We start from the raw sequence: 23,801 nt of genomic DNA on the forward strand, positions 1-23,801 counted from the left end.
TGTCTACATGGGGCTTTGAAAAGTGTTCGAAAACTTCAGAACGTGCAGAACGCAGCCGCAAGAGCCATCGTGGGGCTTCCAAGATTCACCCACGTTTCTTCAATACTCCGTGGCTTGCATTGGCTGCCAATCAGTTTCCGGTCACAATTCAAAGTGTTGGTCATGACCTTTAAAGCCCTACATGGCATTGGACCAGAGTACCTCCAGAACCGCCTGCTACCACATGAATCCCAGCGACCAATAAGGTCCCACAGAGTTGTCCTTCTCCGGGTCCTGTTGACTAAACAATGTCGTTTGGCGGGCCCCAGGGGAAGAGCCTTCTCTGTGGCGGCCCCGGCCCTCTGGAACCAACTCCTCCTGGAGATTAGAACTGCCCCCACCCTCCCTGTTTTTCGTAAACTACTCAAGACTCACTTATACTGCCAGGCATGGGGGAGTTGAGACACCTTTCCCCCAGCCTTTTTTTTTTAATACTTTGTTTTATGTTTGGTATGAATGTGCTGTTTGGGTTTTTTTAAATAATGATAGGGTTTTATATGTTTTTTAATATTAGATTTGTTCCACTGCTATATTGTTTTTATTACTGTTGTGAGCCGCCCCGAGTCTTCGGAGAGGGGCGGCATACAAATCTAATAAATAAATAAAATAAATAAATAAATCCCTTATCAACAATGATTCTCAGTCCAGGTGCAAGTGTATCAGATACGGATAGCAATAGGAGTCCCTGACCTGAACGCTATACCGAGGGGGGGGGTTGTATCAGCTGTGAGGTGTTGGGAGCGGCTTGCTTCCTAGCTGTATTCATTGCCAGAGGTGCCGAGAAGGCGAATCAAGGTTAATAGTGACTGCCAAATTGGAGTCTCTGCCTTCCGTGGGCTATAATCCATGCTTGTTAAGACAGCCAAAGTTACTGTCCTCAGGAGGTTACTGATTATTAGCTCAGCTGTTCCTGCTGACAGGGAATCCTCCCGGCCATAATTTAACTAGTGGAGCTGCTGAGACAGATCAGCTAATTGTTTGCCGCCATTCTGAGCACCCAATTTTCACACCAGAACACATGGCCCAACATTTATAAACTGCAGCATCTAGATTTGGTTTGCTGACTGGCTGAGCAAGGGAGGAGTCTCGCTATTGCACCATTTCCCCCCACAAACAGTGACTTTCTGGCAGCAATTCCAACAGTTCCAATCTGCAAGCTTTGTTCTTACAAATAGGCCCATTACTAGTGGTGAATGTGTGAGTCCCCAGGGCTCTGGGTGACTAGCATCACCCTTTATATTTCAAAACAGCCTTTACAAGGCTATTCAGGAGTTGGTACCCTCGGGTATTACTCCCTTTTGCCTGACTATCTCTCCAGTTTGAACTGAGATATAGGAGTTAATATCCTCAGGGGTATTTCTCCATTGGAGAGTTGCAATAGAACACCTGGGATCAGGTGTCAGCATCGGTGTGAACTGGACCAAAATCCTCCATATATTGGAATTCATCCAAAACAAAGATCATCATGGCTTCTAGACCCTCTACATTTGCAGGAAAGATGCCATCTATCTTGGTTGGTGGTGAGATGGAAGGGCCCCGTCCAAGGAAATTACTGCTAAAATTTCCCCAAAGAAATCAAGTACCATTAAGGCCTCCTCAGCTGCACTTAAGTTTGCTGAGTGCCTCCTCAGAGCTCTCGAAAAGGAATTCGTCAAAGCCCAGCATCAACTGGAGTTGGCCAAAACACCTATAGTAACCTGACAAAAGGGGGGGGTCTAGAATCTATATGTTTCTCCCCCTGGAGCTGTGCAGAATTGGTCCCCAGACCATATTACCTGTCCTCAGGACACAAGAATCACTGGTATATTTATAGAGCGTCAAGGAGTGGCAGATCAGGGAGTTATTCTTCTCCATCTGATCCCACCTAGAAGACAATCTCTTCGGCTACCTTCACCCCTACTACACTTGGGGCTCCACACAGGGGAGGGTCAACTCCCAGCATAGTTCCCTTTAAGCTGAGCAGTGAGCAATCGCTCACTTAAAAATCATAATCAACTCAGAGTTTTCCAAACCTGCCCAGAAGCCGAGAGGGAAAGAGTGAGAGGGAAGGAGAGAGAGAGGAAGAGAGAGAAACAGATAGAAAAAAGAGAGGAAGGAAAAGAGAAAGAAAAAGAATGGGAGTAAGGAAGAGAGAAAGAAAATCAAAATCTAGTTTGAAACTAGCTCAATTATTTAAGTGGCATTTTGATATTGATAGAGTTGCCCTATTATGAGCTCACTGTTATAGACACACAGTACAGTATTTTATTTTGAAATTCTCTGAGGAAAAACAGGGTGGGTTTTTTATTTGTTTGTTTGTTTATTTATTTATATAATATTTCTGTGCCACCCAGTCCCAAAGGGACTGCTGCTCAGACACTATACTTTTCCGCCCACCCCAAAAAAAAATTAGAGGGAACACTGACTCCCAGGGAACTCCCTCAGACATCAGGAATATAATTTCATCCGGCATACAGGACATAACTATAGGCTGCAACACAGATGGGTTTCCCTAGACAGTCAGGTCATCACTCAGGATAATTGGGTCGATCTTAGACCTGAATATTCACCACACTCATCAGCCCAGGGTTTAGGGTCGGTGGTGGCTGAAGGGTTCTTCACTGATATGGATTTGTCAGAGGATGAAAGTTTAATACCTGACCAACCAGTCTTTAAAGGCCTTGTAAATCAAGCTTTGTTTAAGACCCTTTTATATAAGGCTAAACTAACAGCCAATATGGGAGCAGTGAACACTCGGGTGCCTTCATTGGTTGGGTCTGACCCTACAGAAGGCCTATTTTCTGTACCAGTACAGGAGAAGGAGGTTATTCCTGCTTCACATTTTTTTATAGAAACTGTTCAAAAACAATGGTCACAGCCAGCCTCTATCTCAACCCCTTCTTCTTATGATAAGCATTATGGTCTAAGGGGGGAGCTTTATGGTCCCCGGTAGCAGCCTTGGTCTCCTCTGCGATTCTCCCTTGGAAGATTTTGGAAGCTAAAAACTGAAGGCCCAAGTCAGTTTTATATACCATGTTTTTCAGAGTATAAAACGCACCGAAAATAAGGAAAAGAATCTGCTTACCAGATATTCATCTAGCTAGCATCCTTAGTCTAGTCAGCTTCAGCACATTATTTCATCCCCTGGTTAGGGCTTTAAAAAACTTTATTCAGAGAGAGTAACAATGAAAGAGCTTGCAATCCAGTAAGAGCTGGGAACATTGTTAGAACCTGGTTATGGCTGGAAAGAAACTTATTTGGAGCAAGTTAGAGCAATGAAAAAGACCCTGCAAAGATTTAGGGCTTGGAAAACATTCTTCGCAGAGAGAAACAATGAAAGAGTCTGCAAGGTAAGAGCTGGGAAGATCATTAGCAGTTACAGTAGTTAGGGTTGGGGGGGGAGGAAGCTACATTCAGAGTATAAGACACATCCAAATTACCAGCCTCTTTTAGGGGGAAAAAAGGTGCATCTTACACTCTGAGAAAATACAGTAAGTGTTGTTCTCTTCCATTAAATACAACTATTGTTTCTTGTGAAGTATCCTCTGCTTACTGCTAAAAAATGGGTATACAGTGATCCCCCGGTTATTGCGTCCCCGACCATTGCGAACAGGGTAATTTGCGATTTTTCAACCCGGAAGTCAAAACACCATCTGCGCATGCGTGCCCTTTTTTCTATGGGCACGCATGCGTAGATGGCGCCCGGCAGATCAGCTGCTGGGCGGCTTCCCTGGGTCTTCCCCCTCTTGCTGGCGGGAGGGCGAGCAGCGGGCATCAGCAAGGAGTTTCCCCACCGCCCACGCAAACTCCTCGCTGCCGCCCGCCCTTCGCCCGCCCACACCGTTCATTCTCGCCGCTTTCGAGCTGAGTCCTGAAGCGAATTCGCTTCAGGACTCAGCTCGAAAGCGGCGAGAGCGAGCACGGACAAGCCGTTCGCTGGCGCTAGCTCTCGCCGCTTTCGAGCTGAGTCCTGAAGCGAATTCGCTTCAGGACTCAGCTCGAAAGCGGCGAGAGCGAGCGCCAGCGAACGGCTTGTCCGCCGCCTGCCTGCCCGCTAGCGAGGAGCCGAAGATTGGGGCGGCGCGGCTGTTTTAAAACGTCGCCACCGGCATGGGGGGCTTGCCAGCACCCCCCGGACCCCCAACCCGGGTTTGGGGGGCTGCTAGGAAGCCCCCCATGCCGCCGGCGACGTTTTAAAACAGCCACGCCGCCCCCAATCTTCGGCTCCTCGCTAGCGCTGCGGAAGTTAAAAACACCATCTGCACATGCGCAGATGGTGTTTTTACTTCCGCAGCGCTACTTCGCGAAAACCCGCTCGTTGCGGGGGGTCCTGGAACGGAACCCTCGCAACGAGCGGGGGATCACTGTACAGACTTCATGGACTATATTTAATTGAATTGTTATTATTATTATTATTATTATTATTATTATTATTATTATTATTATTATTAAAATTTGTATGCCGCCCCTCTCCGAAGACTCGGGGCGGCTCACAACAACAAAACAGTACAAATCCAATAATTAAAACCATTTAAAATATAAAAAACAATCATACATCTCATACAAACCATACATAAAATGAAATTAATTGTACTATAATTAATTAATTAATTGTACTATAGCATACTTCTATAAGTACAGTTTTCAATAATAGTAATCTAAGACGTTTAAAAGCTGATTGGGTTAACAAAAGTATAATACTGCATTATAAATATGTTTGCAGAAGGCATATAATACTATCCTGTCATTCTTTGCCCACCACCTTTGATTTTATAATATTCTTATTAGGTAAATATAATTTGTGTAATATTCCACTCCTCAATTGCCATATCACACACCATTAGCTTTGTAATATTCTTCTCCAAGAACTAAAGTTGGTTTTACTCGAACCAAAAGCAAACAGTTAATCTTTCTTGTTCCTATATACGGCATAAAAAATTTGCACAGCTGTTTTACAAGGGAAAAAAACCAGTATTATTCTGAAGAATAATAATTACTTTTCAGTTGCATTATTTCAGTTACTAAGAAATGGACAAAGTCAAGAAAAAACGTCATAAATTGTTCTCTTTTCTTTTTGCTGAGACTTATTTCTTAGTAATAAGAAACATGACCCCAGATTTCAGAAATAAAAGATGAACTAAGATGCATCTACGCATCTTCAGGATGTGTGTATTCATCAGAATAAGAGTTGAGGTTTACTCAGCATGTGGTTTTCCTGCAAGGAAATCTCTACCACATGAAGGCCTCAAAGACCCACGTTTACCGAAAGCTTATTTGCTTTCCTCAAACAATGGTAGTTTAACTCTTTGCCACAACACCAACTGCTGGCATTACAGCACAATAGGAAGAGTCTCACAGAAAACATGTATACTGTAAATCTGCTTGAAAATCTTCATCAGGCAAGTTTTGCACTTCCTTGAAAATTGATGTTTTGTCAATCAGAATTCAGGTTGCCCAATGAACCCATTTGGCTATATAGATGACAGTATTTTTCAGCTGGGACAAACCTTACTATAAGCAGTTCTGTCGTATTTTTCTTGACTACCTTTTAATTCAATTGCTGCAGATTTGCTTGCTTGCTTGTTTGTTTATTTATTTATTTATTTGATTGATTGATTGATTTACTTATTTGATTTATTTATTTATTTATTGGATTTGTATGCCGCCCCTCTCCGCAGACTCGGGGCGGCTAACAACAATGATAAAAAACAACATGTAACAATCCAATTTAATAAAACAACGCTACTATAAAAACCAAACATACACACAAACATACCATACATAACTTGTAATGGCCTAGGGGAAGGAATATCCTAACTCCCCCATGCCTGGCAACAAAGGTGGGTCTTGAGTAATTTGCAAAAGACAAGGAGGGTGGGGGCCGTTCTAATCTCTGGGGAGAGTTGATTCCAGAGGGCCGGGGCCACCACAGAGAAGGCTCTTCCCATGGGGCCCACCAAACGACATTGTTTGGTCGACGGGACCCGGAGAAGGCCAACTCTGTGGGACCTTATCGGCCGCTGGGATTCGTGCAGTAGAAGGTGGTTCCAGATGTATTCTGGCCCAATGCCATGTAGGGCTTTAAAGGTCATTACCAACACTTTGAATTGTGACTGGAAACTGATCGGCAGCCAGTGCAGGCCGCAGAGTGTTGCAGAAATGTGGGCAAATCTAGGAAACCCCACGATGGCTCTCGTGGCCGCATTCTGCACGATCTGAAGTTTCCGAACACTTTTCAAAGGTAGTCCCATGTAGAGAGCGTTGCAGTAATCGAACCTCGAGGTGATGAGGGTATGAGCGACTGTGAGCAATGACTCCCTGTCCAAATAGGGCCGCAACTGGTGCACCAGGCGAACCTGGGCAAACACCCCCATCGCCACAGCCGAAAGATGATGTTCCAATGTCAGCTGTGGATCGAGGACGCCCAAGTTGTGGACCCTCTCTGAGGGGGTCAATAGTTCTCCCCCCAGGGTAATGGACGGACAGATGGAATTGTCCTTCTTGGGAGGCAAGACCCACAGCCACTCCGTCTTGTCTGGGTTGAGTTTGAGTTTGTTGACACCCATCCAGGCCCCAACAGCCTCCAGGCACCAGCACTCATTTATTGGATTTATATGTTGCCCCTCTCCAAGAATATTTATTTATTTACTTACTCACTCACTTACTTATTTAATGTAACCTCCCAATCACGTACAGGAATCTAGGCATCTGACAATAAAATAAAATAAAATAAAATAAAATAAAATAAAATAAACACATAATATGAAAATAAAAACACATAGTAGCCAAGCATCACAAAATGATCATCAACAAAGTCAAGAGAAAGCCTCTTCTGCAACAAAGTCAGATTCACTTAACACTTAACACCTGTGTTACTAATTTTAACAACTGCACAGTGCAGTCAGGCGGTAGGGAAAGCAAGTAGGATGCTTGGCTGCATAGCTAGAGGTATAACAAGCAGGAAGAGGGAGATTATGATCCCACTATATAGAATGCTGGTGAGACCACATTTGGAATACTGTGTTCAGTTCTGGAGACCTCGCCTACAAAAAGATATTGACAAAATTGAACGGGTCCAAAGACGGGCTACAAGAATGGTGGAAGGTCTTAAGCATAAAACGTATCAGGAAAGACTTCATGAACTCAACCTGTATAGTCTGGAGGACAGAAGGAAAAGGGGGGACATGATCGAAACATTTAAATATATTAAAGGGTTAAATAAGGTCCAGGAGGGAAGTGTTTTTAATAGGAAAGTGAACACAAGAACAAGGGGACACAACCTGAAGTTAGTTGGGGGAAAGATCAAAAGCAACATGAGAAAATATTATTTTACTGAAAGAGTAGTAGATCCTTGGAACAAACTTCCAGCAGATGTGGTAGATAAATCCACAGTAACTGAATTTAAACATGCCTGGGATAAACATATATCCATCCTAAGATAAAATACAGAAAATAGTATAAGGGCAGACTAGATGGACCATGAGGTCTTTTTCTGCTGTCAGACTTCTATGTTTCTATGTTTCTATTCCCTTAACAAATGTGGCAAGAAAAGTCAAAAAATGGTGCAAAATTCCCTGAATAAATTTTGACAACATAAATTCTGGGCTCAATTGTGGACGTAAGTTGAGGACTAACTGTATCTTGAACCGCACCTGAATTAAGGACTATCTGTAGTCCAGTCCGGAGGGTATGAATAACCGTGAGCAGGACTCTCCAATCCAAAATAGGCACAACTAATTCACACCCCAAAGCTATGCTAAGGCCCTCCTATCCACAGTTGCCAGCTGCTCTTCAAGAAAGAGCTGTGAATCCAAGATGACACCCAGAGAGTGGACTGAATCAGTTTGGGGCAACACCATCCTATACAGAACCAAAAATGGGAGATCCCTGTAACCAGGAGATCCAAAACCCCTGAGCCACACAGACTTGCTTAGATATAACAGAAGTCTATGGCACTTCTCATCCTCCTTGCACTGAGACAGACCCTCCGTGCATCATTCAGACAATATGGGATGAAGATGGAAAGCCGAGTATCATCAACATTCTTTCTTCAGAATCTATGCCAGTGATGGCGAACCTTTTTTTCCCCCGGGTGCCGAAAGAGCGTCTGTACGCGGTATCACACATGAGCGAGTGCCCACACCCATAATTCAATGCCTGGGGAGGGCAAAAACAGCTTCCCTCATCCCCCAGAGGCCTCTAGAGGGTGGAAATTGCCTCTTTCCCAACTTCTGATGGGCCCAGTAGGCTCGTGTTTTGACCTCCCCAGGCTCCAAAGGCTTCCCTAGAGCCAGGGGAGGGTAAAAATGCCCTCTCCCATCCCTCCGGAGACTCTCTGGAAGCCAAAAACACCATCCCAGAACCTCTGTGTGAGCCAAAAATCAGCTGGCTGGCACACACATGCACATTGGAGCTGAGCTAGGGCAACAGCTCGCATGCCAGCAGATATAGCTCCATGCACCCGTGCCATAGGTTCGCCATTGCTGATCTATGCTGTCAGATACATATTCTTAATATATGATTCAACAATAACACTGTTCACTTCTCTCTTGAGTAGTGATTTAATCTGAGAGGGAAAATCATTTAACTATTTTCTCATTCTCAGAAAAAAATACATTGTCTAATCAAAACACTGAAGATAACAATAATTTTTCAAATATTTATTTATAAATTTATAAACAACCCAAAAATAAAACTTGACCACAACATCTGAAGAAGATTAGAGTATTGTACAAAGTTCCAAAATTTGCCCCAAAAGCTGTAGAGTTGGATTTATTCAAAAGTTGTGGTTTATTCAAAATATAAATTTTTATATACATTACTTTTGACCATAAAGATTTTTCTTTCTAGTATTAATGTAACCCATATTACAATTTTATGGTTTTACTGACTGCCAATTATGTGCTTGGATATAAAATTTGGTCATTTTTAGACATGTAAACCATTACTACAAGTTACAGCTTATTCAAACTAAATATGTGACCTCAAATGTAACCTTATAAGCATATTATTGAGTGCTATTAGATTAGATTGCTTATTTCTGCCATCAAATTTCAGTATGGGCTAGGTTTCTTATGCCTGCTCTTTAGCATCTGAAGAATTTTCCCCCTGTAAATTAAAAAGACGATGATAAAAGTAAACAACAGAGTCACACAAGTAGGAAGAATAAGCACCAGATACAACAAAGCCATGTTAGCTGTTAGCCACCTACAGTCATGACGAACGGATTCAGGTATATTTGTTGCACTAATGAATCTGGAGGAGTAATTACAAGTGATATCAGTCATGTCTCCAATGTGTATGGTTCCATGGCTTTGCAGACTATCCCACCAACCCATTTTGCAGCAGTCATAAGGATTCCCACTGAGGTAGATCATACGCAAACTCTTTCCAAGTTGCTTTTCTGTGAAGTATTGAGGTAGGGTATGGTAGAAATTCATCCTGAGATCTAGAGTATGAAGTTTAAGGTCTATTAAGGATTCTGGGAAGTCCATCAAACTGTTTCCAGACACATCCAAATTTACCAGTTTCTGAAATGCAGAAAAGTCCATCTTTGTGCCTGCATCAGAGAGGCCGGTATCTCTAAGATAGAGTACCTGTATGGATGAAGTGATATCTTTTAGCATTCCCAAGCCACTAATAAGCAAACTAGGATTATTAGAAAGATCTAAATATGTGAGGGAAGTCCCTTTAAAGAAATGGCAGGGCAACATGCTTAGGTTACAGCTAGACAATACAAGGTTCCTTAAGGAATTAGCATAAGTAAAAGTTACACAATCAGGGCTTGTAGCACCGTATGGATAACAGATTTGGATTGGGTTTTTACTGATGTCAATTGTAGTGATTTTTCCTGCATAGATGAAGAATTGATGTGGCAAGCCATGTAGATTGTTGGCACTAAGATTAAACTTTCTGAGATTGGTTAAGCTGCCTTCAGAACCCAAATTCATCTGTAGCTTTGAAAGCCGGTTGTGGCTAAGATCCAGGTCAATGAGAGTATTTAGCATTTCCCTGTCTTCTGTGTTCAGTGTCTTTAAGCAGTTGTGACTGAGGTTCAGATAAAGAAGGGAAATTAACCCCTTAAAAAAGTGGTCTGGAAAATAAGAGAACTCGTTCCAGCTCATATCCAGAAATGTTAAGGAAGAGAGATTGCTATGATTGTTTTCTTCCCAAAGTTCTTGGCTGGTGATGTTCACGATATTGCCATCTAGGAATAATAGCTGAACCGAGCTGCTTGAATCATTGTAAAATTTGCTATAGAAACTCATATGGTTGTGTGTCAGCAGCAAAGTCTTCAATTTATTTAACTTGGGCAGTAGTGGGAAGAACAGAAGCTGGTTGTAGGAAAGATCTAGTGTTTCCAGTTCAAAAGAAGCATTATTCTCTGCAGACAAGAACCATTCAATGTGATTATTGCTAACATTTAACATCCGAAGTTGCATCAGGTCAAATTGCACAATGCAAGGTATGTTGTTGTAGGCCAGGTTAAGCTGTTGCAGCGCTGGCATGTCTTCAAACGCCCCGGCCTCAATTTCAAATATATAGTTTTGCTGTAAATTCAGATGTTGCAGATTGGGCAGATTTCTGAAGTGAGAGTCATCTAACCTCATGATGGCATTCCTTGCTAAAGACAAGGATTCTAGAGAAGACAAATGTTGGATCAATTTGCCCATCATAAGCTCAGTAAGCTGGTTTCCAGAGAGGTCCAGTTTCCTCAGGTAGGTCAAAGTCCGTAAAGCAGATGCTGTTACAGAATAATTGAGGGAGAGGGAATTGTCTGACACCGTTAGCAGACTAAGATTCCTAATGCCAAAAAATGCCCCAGATTCAATGAGTTCCAACCCATTTGCATGCAAACTGAGATTCTGTAGGACGTGATATTGTATGAAAGATGCATTTGAAAGAGTTTGTAGAATGTTGGCATCCAGGAAGAGCTCCTCTATCCCAACAGGCAAGTCTTCTACGACAGAACTCAGCCTCCTCCCTTTGCAATCTGCACTTCTCTTTTTCTGTGGCAAGAAACATATAGGAAGTGATGAGGTCAGATACTAAAGATATGCTATATTATAACATACTGCAATGTCATATGTATACTTGTATAATTCAATTTAGAAGGAAATATATTTAATTTGGTCTCATCTGTTTAGTCCCTACATAGAGATGATGATGACAATAACAATAACGATAATATATGATAATATACATAATAATAATAATATTTATAATAATAATACAGTATTTTTTCCACATTGTTCAAGGTTACTTGGCTGTTGAAAATATAGTTTACAATAAGGAGTAATTTGCTGAATGAAGCCTGCCATATTATGCCTTATTGTATGTAAACTGTGTTCAAACCTTGAACAATATGGAAAATTACTGTATTATTATTATTATTATTATTATCATCATCATCATCATCATCATCATCATCATCACCATCATCATCATCATTTTTATATTAGAACAATTTGGTCTAGGCCAGGGGTAGGCAAAGTTGGCTCTTCTATGACTTGTGGACTTCAACTCCCAGAATTCCTGATCCAATCATGCTGGTTCAGGAATTCTGGGAGTTGAAGTCCACATGTCATAGAAGAGCCAACTTTGCCTACCCCTGGTCTAGGCTTAAGGCACTAGGATAGAAACTAGGAGACAGTTCTATTCTAGCCTTAGATGTGAAAACCAGATGGTAGTTGAGCATATTGGGACTCTTTACTGTAGTATATGCAACCATCCCACCAGTAATAGGTAAGTTATAAGAACAGAAAAAGTGAGCCTTGCCTGATTGGCCTCATCAACATTAACTGATGTCTCTACTTATGAGAGTTGGCTAAATTAAGATGGATCAGGGATTTAATTAGTATGTTATATTATATTAAGCACTCTGTACATTATAATATGAACGTATACATTAGATTTTTTTAAAAAAAATTCAGATTAAAATATAATTTTCGCAATGTATTCTATTATAAGAAAGCAGCAGAGCAGCTGCTTCTGTATTGGACTAGGATGGTGACGAAAAAACAATGATGGATCAATCCCAAAGGTGCTTTTTCAAAAAGCAACCGGATTTGTTTTTCCTTGAATATGTTTCGCTTCTCATTCAAGGAACCTCTTCAGTTGTATAAATTAGTTATAAAACCTTCCATTTTCCATCATTCAGCTAGAACTGAAGAAGCTTCTTGGATGAGAAAGAAACGTTTTCAAGGAAAAACAAAGAAAGTCCAGTTTCCTTTTGAAAAAGCACCTTTGGGACAACCCTTACCAGGATGATTGAGAATATCCATAATGATCTATCTAACTAGAAGAAATAGGGAACCAGATCATAGGTGGGTTTCAGCAGGTTCTGACAAGTTCTGGACAACCAATAATGGAAATTTTGAGTAGTTCAGAGAACCAGTAGCAGAAATTTTGAGTAGTTCGGAGAACCAGTAGCAGAAATTTTGAGTAGTTTGGAGAACTGGTAAATACCACCTCTGACTGACCCCACCCCCAGATATTCTCTGCCTCCCTGGTCCTAGCTGATTTGGAGGGAATGGAGATTTTGCAGTATCCTTCCCCTAGAATAGAGTGGGAATGGAGATTTTACAGTATCCTTCCCCGGCCACGCCCACCAAGCCATGCCACGCCTACCAAGCCATGCCCAGTATAATTTTTTTTTAATTCCACCACTGAACCGGATGCCTTTCAGGTTTTTTTGTTGAAATCTTTCCCTTCTCTGTACTCCACCCTAAAAATATAAAATTAAAATCATAAAGAAACTGTATTTTTTAAAAAACATCTGCCATATGAAAGGATAAATAAAACAGTTGAACATTCTAGTATGTTAGGTTAATTTTTGGATTTATGTTGGCATTTGGTTCAAACCCTTGGAACTAATACGCTGCTGCTGCAGCTACCATTTAAATAAATGATCTCTCTTCTTCCCATTTTTTTCAAGAAATCCCAAAATTATTTCATATTTTCAGAAGACTCACTAGTTTGCAAATACTATGATAGGTTGTGGGTTTTGTTGCCCATCCTGTATCCAGAAAAGCTATGCATATGAAGATAATCACAGCAATTAATGCCATTTCAGCAGGACTCCTGCAAAGAGAGCAAAATTAAAATAATAAAATAAAATTAAGAGACTTGTATTGTCTTTTCTTATTTACTGTATAGAGTTTTGGGTTGCCCACTAGAAAGCATCGATTCCAAACTTTATTAAAATGTATTCAGACAAAAGGAATATTCATACAGTATTCATATCTATTTACGGTACTTACAAATATTTATTAGGTTTTCATTGTGAATATTATTTTTCTTTACAAAATACATGCAAGCTACTATAGACACCTCTAAAATTCCGCTTCAGATTGCATTCGCATTTATGACATTTAATGTAAAATGTGACGGCCTATTCATTTATTTGATTTATATCCTATGTTTCTTGTAGAACTTAAGGTGGCATATGTGATGCTCCGTCCTTCTATTTTTCCTGCAAAGGCAACCAGGTGACGTAGCCTGGACTAAGTGACTGCCCCAAATCATGCAGCTACAGTAGCTCCTGTGCCTTAGAATTTGAAGTGTCCTGGTTTCTAAGCCAGCACCTTTCTAAGCCAGCACCTACATCAAACTAGTTATTTTATAAGAATTAAAGGAGATTTGAAAAAGTCTCTTCTTTTCAATATCAATCTGCATAAGACTTCCCTAATATAGGCAATGTCCTTATGGTTGGAATTTACCTTCCAGAACTCTGTAGCCACTGCCACCGTTGGTCTTGTTTCTGAGTGTTGAAATTTATATATCTGTGGATGATTGGTAGTACAGGTAGTTCTCCACTTAAAGCCATTCACTTAGTGACTGCTGGCACTGAATGGCACTGAAAAAAGGGAGTTTATCACCATTTTTCACATTTACGATCATTGCAGCATTCCCATGGTCACTGATTAAAATCCAGATGCTTGGCAATTGGCATGTATTATGATGGTTGCAATATCCCAGGATCATGTGATAACCTTTTGATACATTCTGATAAGCGAAGTCAATGGGCATTTAACTAACTTAAAAACTGCAGTGATTCACAACTATGGCAAAAAGATTGTAAAATGGGGCAAAATTCACTTAATGTGAAATTTGAGGCTCAACTGTGGTTGTACCATGAGGACTATCTGCACATGCTTATTTTATGCTATCATTTCTGATGAAGCAGATTTGCAAAACCTTTTTGTTGAAAGTAAAAGTGTGGAATATATAACTATAGTAATAACTAAAAAAAAACTGCCTCTCCATGACATTTTTAATCAAAATATATGTGATGCCAGAAATTTTTAATAAAACTAAATTTGTTCTTTCCATTGTAAATTATCTGTAGAGACAGAACTTTGTTTGCTGGAGGAAGCAGGGTGGAAATTAACAATTTTTCACTGTCATTTCTGAATCATAATTCCCCTATTCCTTAAGTTACTTTTAGCCATAAAGAGGGAAAATTATAAGAGCACAATCAGGTCACATTGAACTTTGGCTGATGGAACTCACTGAAATCATACTTGATGTTACATTAAGGTTTTTACAATCATGATTTGTTGGACATGACATGACAACCAGCTATCTTTTTCTCCTATCGTTCTCAGTTACAGAACACTGTAATGTTGAAAACATATGGTCATTTTTTCATAAAATGACTCCTGAAAAGCCCTATCCATTCACAAAATGGCTTCTGCATGGGTTTGATCAATTATATATCATCGGTTTGTTAGAGTGACACATGTCTCTTCACAAGATGCTACCAACTGTCCTTTTTATAGGCTGGTGGGTTTCTCTTTTCCCTTCTACTAATTACCAGCAAAGTAAACTCCCATACTGCTTGTCCAATGCTTTTATTCTTAGCTGTTGTGTTTGTTTGTTTGTTTGTTTGTTAGTATTATATTTTCATCTTTCATTTAGGCATTCAAGGAAATGTTCATTGTGCTTCCTCTTTCTGTTTTTCCACCCAATGACATCGTGAGAAAGGTTGGGCTGAAAGTAAGCGCCTGGCCCAGGGTTTTTACCTCAGACTTTAACTGCCATGCGTCCTGCCTTCCTCAATTAATTCTTCTACATTTGATTCTTCTAAATTACTCAGAGAAGTCAACATATCCCACTTTAGAATAGAAACATAGAAACATAGAAGACTGACGGCAGAAAAAGACCTCATGGTCCATCTAGTCTGCCCTTATACTATTTCCTGTATTTTATCTTACAATGGATATGTGTTTATCCCAGGCATGTTTAAATTCAGTTACTGTGGATTTACCAACCACGTCTGCTGGAAGTTTGTTCCAAGGATCTGCTACTCTTTCAGTAAAATAATATATTTCTCATGTTGCCTTTGATCTTCCCCCCAACTAACTTCAGATTGTGTCCCCTTGTTCTTGTGTTCACTTTCCTATTAAAAACACTTCCTTCCTGAACCTTATTTAACCCTTTAACATATTTAAATGTTTCGATCATGTCCCCCCTTTTCCTTCTGTCCTCCAGACTATACAGATTGAGTTCATTAAGTCTTTCCTGATATGTTTTATGCTTAAGACCTTCCACCATTCTTGTAGCTCCTCTTTGGACCCGTTCAATTTTGTCAATATCTTTTTGTAGGTGAGGTCTCCAGAACTGAACACAGTACTCCAAATGTGGTCTCACCAGCGCTCTATATAAGGGGATCACAATCTTCCTCTTCCTGCTTGTTATACCTCTAGCTATGCAGCCAAGCATCCTACTTGCTTTTCCTACCGCCCGACCACACTGCTCACCCATTTTGAGACTGTCAGAAATCACTACCCCTAAATCCTTCTCTTCTGAAGTTTTTGCTAACACAGAACTGCCAATGCAATACTCAGATTGAGGATTCCTTTCCCCCAGAATAAATCTGACTTTGTCCATTCTCAAGAACAATTCAGGGACCCATCTAGGTAACCTACAGAACAACTTTTTATGACAAAATTATCTACATCAATGATTATTCTCAGTAAATAAAAACTTATCGTGAAACAGAATACATAAGTTGTAGAGTAGATATTAGGAATGAATTAACAGCAACTAGGGAAATGTTCATCAGTATCACAATCATGGACTTTTTTTCTGTCTGCAAATGATAGCAGTATACTTCAGAATGTATCATAATGCAGCACATTGTTTTTAATTGTTATTGGAAAGCCCTCTGTAAAATGAAAAGTTAAGATAAATTATGCAGAGTTAACTCACCGTTTGGAGCAACGTATTCAGTTCTGGGAGGTTCATTCTGTACCAACACTTGTCTTGTTATCTCACAGTATTTCTCAAAAAGATAATGATAATACAATAAGCTGTTTGCACTCAGTTAAGATCAGATTAATATAGTTTTTGCGGAAGGAAATACGGTCACATGGATCCCAAAGCAAGTTGCAATTTGCTTCACTCAGCCTCCCCCACCCAAGCTCAGCAGTTGCACATGGAAAGTTTGTGCGTATGCAAGTCACTTGAAAATGAGAAGGAGCTAAGAAGAAGGGAAATGAAAGGAAGGAAATTGTACAGGGTAAATGTGAAGCTATTACTTGAATTCCACTGATTCTAGTCACGCCAGAGCTCAGGTTTTGGTCTTTTTAAAAATCATAACATCAACGAATATTCCTGGTGCCACCTAAAGATTAATAAATTGATATTAAGAAATAACATTATCAACTATATCTAGTTTCATACCAGTGGACTGCTATCACCTTCTGCAAACTAAAGCAATGTTGGATTACAAATCTGTACTTCAAATATGTCAACTACAATTACAGAATTCCCTCTAGATATATAAGCCTACAGATGCATTGATTACTTGTCAGATAAACTGGATTAAAGTTATTTGTCATCTTCCAATGGAGATAACTATGCTGGCTGGGATTGATTAGCACAAACCTCTGGAGAACACAACTTCAAGAAAGCCCAGAATATTCTAGTCTTAGTAGAAGGTTCATATGAATAATACATCTGTGATAATTAACTAATGGGAAATAACACCTTGTACCATTTTATAAATGACCGTAAGACACTTCTGTTTCCATTTGATTCAGAATCAAATTCTGAAAAATATAATCAAGGTGAAATTTTGTTACAGTTCCAAGAAACTTATTAGATGGTATTTTCAGGAGATTGCTGTACTTTAGTACAAAAAGAACTGCTTATAATCACATACTTTTGATAATGCCATCCAGCAATGTAATAGTGATTTGATCTGTCTGTCTCTTTCTCTAAACCCATAAATCATTCCTTATTTTTCAGTGGCTATATTTGCATGCTGTATTAAGCCATGATTTGCTCAATTAGCTGCACAATCATATTAAACCATAAATTGTGTTTTAGATACCAAAATAACTGGATAGCACAATATATTAATCAAAACCAAGTCAAAAATTAAGATATTGATTTTTTTTTTCAAGCCAGACTAGAAAAATCATTGTATTTATGAAAACTAATTTTACCAAAATATTGTCTCTGAGTCATACTGATTTTATTTTATTTAGAAAATTAATATGCTTTCCCACTTACCTATCTTACAAACAAACTCTGGACAGCTAACAATGATCCAGTATAATAATAATAATAATAATAATAATAATAATAATAATAATAATAATAATAATAATTTATTAGACTTGTATATAAGCTCTATAAACCAAACAGAAAGGTCACATTTAATTTTTTTAAAAAATTATTATACATTAATTAAGGCACTATATAATAAATCAATATTTAGCTCATGTACCATTCTGTCCCACCATCGAAGGGTTGGGGGGCAAGCCAGGTCTTCACAGCCTTGCAGAAAACCAGGAGAGTTGGGAGGGAGGCTTCAGAATTTGCAGAGGGGTGGGGGGGGATGTGTGGTGTGTATGTGTATGTGTGTGTGGGGGTTGTTCCATAGGACAAGCTTTGTGATTCTTCAGTCTCAGAAGATTACATAGTTATCAAACAAATTTGCTTTGTCAGATCTGGTGAGATTGGCAGAGAACCTTGGCGATAGACCGTCCAAAAGGTAAGCTGGTTCTGTGTCATGCAGGGCTTCATAATAGCACCTTGAATTGCACTCAAAAGCATATTGAAAACCAATGCAAGGCATGCAATAGTGATGTAACTTGGGTTAGCTTCAATGTGTCCAAAATTGAGTATGCCATGACATTCTGGAGTAAGTGAAGCTGAGAATTTCTATTGAGAATCCAATAAGAGATTTTTAAATTTCTTTTTCCACCAAAACAAAAATACAGTGGTACCTCTACTTACGAACTTAATTAATTCCATGACCAGGTTCTTAAGTAGAAAAGTTTGTAAAAAGAAGTAATTTTTCCCATAGGAATCAATGTAACAGCAAATAATGCATGCGACTGAAAAAAACACAGGGAGGGTGGAGGCCCTGTTTCCTCCCAGGAGATTCCTAGAGAGGCCCCACGGAGGCTTCTCCCTGCCTTTTCTGGTTACAGTTTCAGAGGCTCGGGTTTGTAAGTGGAAAATGGTTCTTGAGAAGAGGCAAAAAAATCTTGAACACTTGGTTCTTATCTAGAAAAGTTTGTAAGTAGAGGCGTTCTTAAGTATATATTTGGTTTTTATCTAGAAAAGTTTGTAAGTAGAGGCGTTCTTAAGCATATACTTGGTTATCTAGAAAAGTTTGTAAGTAGAGGCGTTCTTAAGTATATATTTTGCTAAAGAAAAAGTTTTTAATTGTTAACCACTGTGCGAACCCTGATATTTCTCAGTCAAAATATATTAGCAGATATTATCCTTTAGATGTGTTTGACTATCAATTTCATTAAACTCCAACCAATTTATGTTATTGGGAATTTGGTCCCAATTTCCTGAATGTCACCCCAATTTCATGTACATTATATGTTGAAAGAGAACAAGTAGTCTTCTAGATAAAACAAGAACTACATTGGTGCTTTTGAAACAGTAGACTTTTTTTCAGTTTTATGTTACATTTGTTTCTCCCCCACCCCAAAGCAGCCCATATATCTCAAATTACCACACCCAAGTTTTTATGGAGAGAATTCTAAATGGTTATTGGCTCTCAGCAATTGACTTCTCCTTCCTGGCCCATCAAGCTTTATAACCAACTCTGAACCTGTAGAGAGTTGCTAACGGTGCGGTGGCGGACTGCGCACAGGTAGTGGCCGCCAGATTGCGCAATTTGCCTGCGACCACTCCAGTGGCAGTCTTATCGGCGGCGCCATCTGCTCAGAAGCAAAAGAAATCACCGAAATATCATGTGCGCAGACCCTCATGAGATTTCAGTGCATTTTTGCTGCCTGTGCATACGTACATGCATGCAACACAACCAGCTCTGAACTGGAATTGCAGATGGGGCTTTCTGACTGGTATAATAAATCTTATGTTAACCATAATATTTGAACAGGATAAACAGTGCATATGAAGAATAAAATATTCCATGGGGGGGAGATCCAAGCATTCTGTACATGCAATACAGCACAATGAAGCTGTGGCACAAAAAATAGCAAGCCAGCAAACCAGAGGTGGAGTCTTCCTGGTTCTGACCGGTTCTATAGAACTGATACCATGTTTTCCCCAAAATAAGACAGCTTCTCATATTAATTTTTGCTCCCAAAGATGTGCTACGTCTTATTTTCAGGGGATGTCTTATTTTTTCTCAATAAAGAAGAATTCAAATTTATTGCTGAACAAAAGACACGAACATTTATTATATACTGTACAGTAGTTGTCATCAGAAACCAGCATAACCAAACTGTGAATCCTATCCAGAATTTCTTACTACTACCGTAACATTATTTCCACGTACAACAATTATACTTTCTTCAAATACAGTACAGTGAACCCTCGAGTTTCGCGTCCTCAAGGATCGCGAAAGGGCTATTTCGCTAGTTTGCAACCCGGAAGTAAACTCCACCATCTGCGCATGCGTGCCCTTCCACATGCGTAGATGGTGGAGTTTCCCCGCCAGGCAGAGGCTTCCCTGGGTCTTCCCCCTCTTGCCCCGTAAGACCCCAGCGGCGGTGGGCTGGAGCGAGAGCTTGGGGCACCCTAGCTCCGCTTCCCAGCTGGGAAGCGGAGCCGGCAACAGCGTGGGCGGGCGGGCGGCGCGCGCGAGCTTGGGGCAGCCTAGCTCCGCTCCCCAGCTGGGAAGCGGATCTAGGGAGTCCCCACCGCGCGCGCGTTGCTGGGGAAAGCGCGCGCGGCTGGGAACATCCTAGCTTCGCTCCCAGCTGGGGAGCGGATCTAGGGAGTCCCCACCGCGCGCGCGTTGCTGGGGAAAGCGCGCGCGGCTGGGGAGCGAAGCTGGGATGTTCCCAAGCGCGCGCGCTTTCCCCAGCAACGCGCGCACGGTGGGGACTCCCTAGATCCGCTCCCCAGCTGGGAGCGAAGCTAGGATGTTCCCAGCCGCGCGCGCTTTCCCCAGCAACGCGCGCGCGGTGGGGACTCCCTAGATCCGCTCCCCAGCTGGGAGCGAAGCTAGGATGTTCCCAGCCGCGCGCGCTTTCCCCAGCAACGCGCGCGCGGTGGGGACTCCCTAGATCCGCTCCCCAGCTGGGAGCGAAGCTAGGATGTTCCCAAGCGCGCGCGCTTTCCCCAGCAACGCGCGCGCGGTGGGGACTCCCTAGATCCGCTCCCCAGCTGGGAGCGAAGCTGGGATGTTCCCAAGCGAGCGGGCACCCAGGGAAGCCGTTGCGCGAGCAACGGGGTGGGCGGGCGAAGGGCGGGCGGCAGTAGAAGCAAAAACACCATCTGCGCAAGCGCAGATGGTGTTTTTACTTCCGCACCGCTACTTCGCTAAAAATCGATCATCGCGTGGGGTCCTGGAACGGAACCCTCGCGATGATCGAGGGTTCACTGTATACGTTATATATATTCTGTTCAGGAATGCTGCAAAACAAAACATCTCCTACATCTTACTTTCAGAGGATGCCTTATATTACGCAATTCTACGAAACCTCTCCTATGTCTTACTTTCAGGGGTGACTTATTTTCGGAGAAACAGGGTAACTTACTGGCTTGGTTCGCTAGAACTGGCAGTGACCCAGGCCTGCCACGCCATCAAGCACGATCTCTTTGAAGCATCATAGGCGCCATCATCCTGTTTTCTGCTTCTGCACATGTGCAGAAACTTTAGTACTGCATATGCATGAAGAGTACACAAAGCATGCACAAAGCACGCACGGCGCATAACTGAGCAAACCGGTAGTGAAGAAAACGAGAATCCACCTCTGCATCAAACTATGTGTAATTGGTGTGGACTCTCCAACTTAGATAAAAGGGAGCAGTGATTTATCCCTTAACTGATAAGGCTGGATTTATCCCCAGCTGCAGCACTTGAACTCCCTATTTTCTTGTGCTGTGATGCCTAGCAAGGCTCACATCAGCGGTGGGTTACTCCCGATTTAGTCTGGTTCTGTGAACCAGTAGCGGTAGTGGCAGGAGGCTCCACCTACCCACCGGGGCTCACATCCTAGCCCAGAGTTAGCTCAAGAGAACTCACTGCCAAAGAGACACCTTAAAGAAAACTATCTGGAATGTGGCAAATGAACAGCTTTCGTATTCCTGCATTTCTCTTGGGGGCACCCTGGTCCCAGGGCATGGTCCTTGCTCGGTAGGGTGAGGTAGTAGAGCATCTGACCATCTGATGCTCAATACCCAAGAGCAAGATACTATCTGGCTCAGGGAGAGTCATTGGAAATCTGATTCCTGTAAGAGTCAGGAAAGCCCATATGAAGAAAACCTGGATTTAATCCTAATCCTTTCCAAAGTCATTCTGCAATATGGTGGGGCTGGTCTTTTCAAAATTACTATGTTTACTTAATTGAAGGAAAAATTCTATATCTCAGGACCCATTCTAAGATTGAGCCACAGCACAGAGGGGAAAGTTTAGCAAGTGGTTCTACAAGAAATGTGGCAGTTTATACTGATCTTTGAATAAGGAGTACTCCTCTTCAGATTCCAGGCACCCACATTATCCTTAACAGGGTATAATACCTGTAAACCCCAAGGGGGTGTATATCACAGGTTTTTGTTTATTTTCCATCAGTCATACAACTTTCTATTGTAAATGAGATTTCTAATCAAATAAGTATATCCTGGGGAAAAACCTGATCTGAGATAACAAGCTTAAATTAACCTTAACCTTTTTCTTTGCCTGGTAATTTAAAGACAATTACTGAAATTTTCTGGAACAGTTTGTTCCTCTTAATTTTTCTAGTGAAAAGAACAGTTGAAATTTGTTTCAAAAAAAATTAAAACAGGAAGTTTAGAAGAAAAATAGAACCAAAAGAAACTTGGGGAAATATGGACTTTTCCATTTTATATATATCTTTAAAAGGGCCAGAACTGTTTATTTAAAGATGTTTAAATTTAAATTCTGATCATAATTTAATTATAGCTCAGTATTACTTGAATAAGCAGCCCACGGGTTGCATTCATCCCATTAAAATTTATAGTATGATTTCCTCCTTTTTTCCCCCTTCAGAAATAAGAATAGAAATAAAATACTCTAATTTCCTTTCTTAAAATCCATCTATCAAGGGCAGGAAATCAGGAAGTCCAGGCAGTTTAAATGAATACAGGTAATTCTCTTGTTAATGACCATAATTGAGAACAAAATTTATGAAATGCCTGAAAGCAAGCAACCACGTTCATACAGCCCTAAGGATTCCATAGTTTAATCCTGAGCTACATATATATTACTGAAAAGTTGCTGTGCTTGTTCTTCTGAAGTCTGAAGCACTTCTGAATCATTTTGGAAGAGTGCAGAACCTTAGCAATTATTTTTCAAAATTGGTGATAATCAAGTACAGTACATTTGGCACAAGCCTGGTTTTTAATCATTTCTTCATTAAACATTTGCTAGAAGGTATCACTTCCCATGTTATCTGAAAGAATTTGTTGTACCTACGCTATATTGTTCTATATTTGTGATTTATGTTGCCTTTTCTGTGATATACTACTGTCCCCTGCTGTTAGAAATTTTAAGGACTTCTCCACAGTACAGTATTCAGATCGAGGGGGAAAGCAATTTGAGTGCAGAGTAGTACAAACAATTATTATTTTAGCAGCATACAAAGGATCACAATTTTAATAAAATTTTCTTGATAGCTAGTTTCTATTTTTGTATTGTTATTTTCTCAGATTATAAAGCTTCAGAAATAGTCTATTCAGTTTTGATGAAAGATTATTACCGGTACTTAATTTATTTTCAAATGAACAAGCTTAGCACATTGAGAGTAAACAGACTTTCCAGTAACCTGATATGTACACCACTAATTGAAAAAGCCTCTGCCAACCTACATTCTGCACCTACTTTTTGAAGTATTTTTCTAACTTGTGCTATCAACTGAAGAATGTTAGAATGTTACTTGGGTTGGGTAACTTTTAATTTTATTAAATATACTTTTATATTTTATTATATTTGGAATGATATTATACAGGTCTTCCAAAAACAGAACAGTTCCCAGGTGTCTTAAGCAATGCAAACCTGTCATAAAATTATTTAAACACCCCCCCCCCAAATCCCAATTGCATCGTTCAAAATTGTGTGAAATTTTCAATACAGTACTGCTGTTGTAAAATCCACACTGAAAAATATTACCTATACCTTTATCAAGTCCTGCATGCACAAATCTTTTAGGGGGTCTTATGAAGCAGATCAAAAGCATGTGGGTAGGGCAAAATATTAAATCAGTATTAGTAATAACTAGGAATTCATGAATGCATCTTCTTATGTAGCTTTACAAGTGACACTGTCTAGCTCAGAAACGCTGGCTGGGGAATTCTGGGAGTTGAAGTTCAGATAT

General features: G+C 40.6%; 1 protein-coding gene across 1 annotated transcript; it reads right to left on the bottom strand.

Annotated features, from left to right (window-relative positions):
• Window positions 1–8,666: 8,666 nt before the first annotated feature.
• NRROS (negative regulator of reactive oxygen species) lies at window positions 8,667–17,075 on the bottom strand. Its single transcript, XM_070753192.1, has 3 exons — window positions 16,234–17,075; window positions 12,993–13,101; window positions 8,667–11,027 (listed from the first exon to the last, which is right to left on the bottom strand). Exons 2-3 carry the CDS (start codon window positions 13,086–13,088, stop codon window positions 9,072–9,074), a joined length of 2,052 nt encoding a protein of 683 aa, XP_070609293.1. The 5' UTR covers window positions 13,089–13,101; window positions 16,234–17,075; the 3' UTR covers window positions 8,667–9,071.
• Between the last annotated feature and the right edge of the window lie 6,726 nt (window positions 17,076–23,801).

Source organism: Erythrolamprus reginae, chromosome 5 (genome assembly GCF_031021105.1).
Source record: "Erythrolamprus reginae isolate rEryReg1 chromosome 5, rEryReg1.hap1, whole genome shotgun sequence".
Lineage (NCBI taxonomy): Eukaryota > Metazoa > Chordata > Lepidosauria > Squamata > Dipsadidae > Erythrolamprus > Erythrolamprus reginae.

Coding starts and splice junctions, on each gene's coding strand:
- NRROS (XM_070753192.1), bottom strand. CDS start 13,088: ATGGCATTAATTGCTGTGATTATCTTCATATGCATAGCTTTTCTGGAT. Junction 11,028..12,992: donor ATCATAGTATTTGCAAACTA/GTGAGTCTTCTG, acceptor TTCTTGCCACAG/AAAAAGAGAAGTGCAGATTG.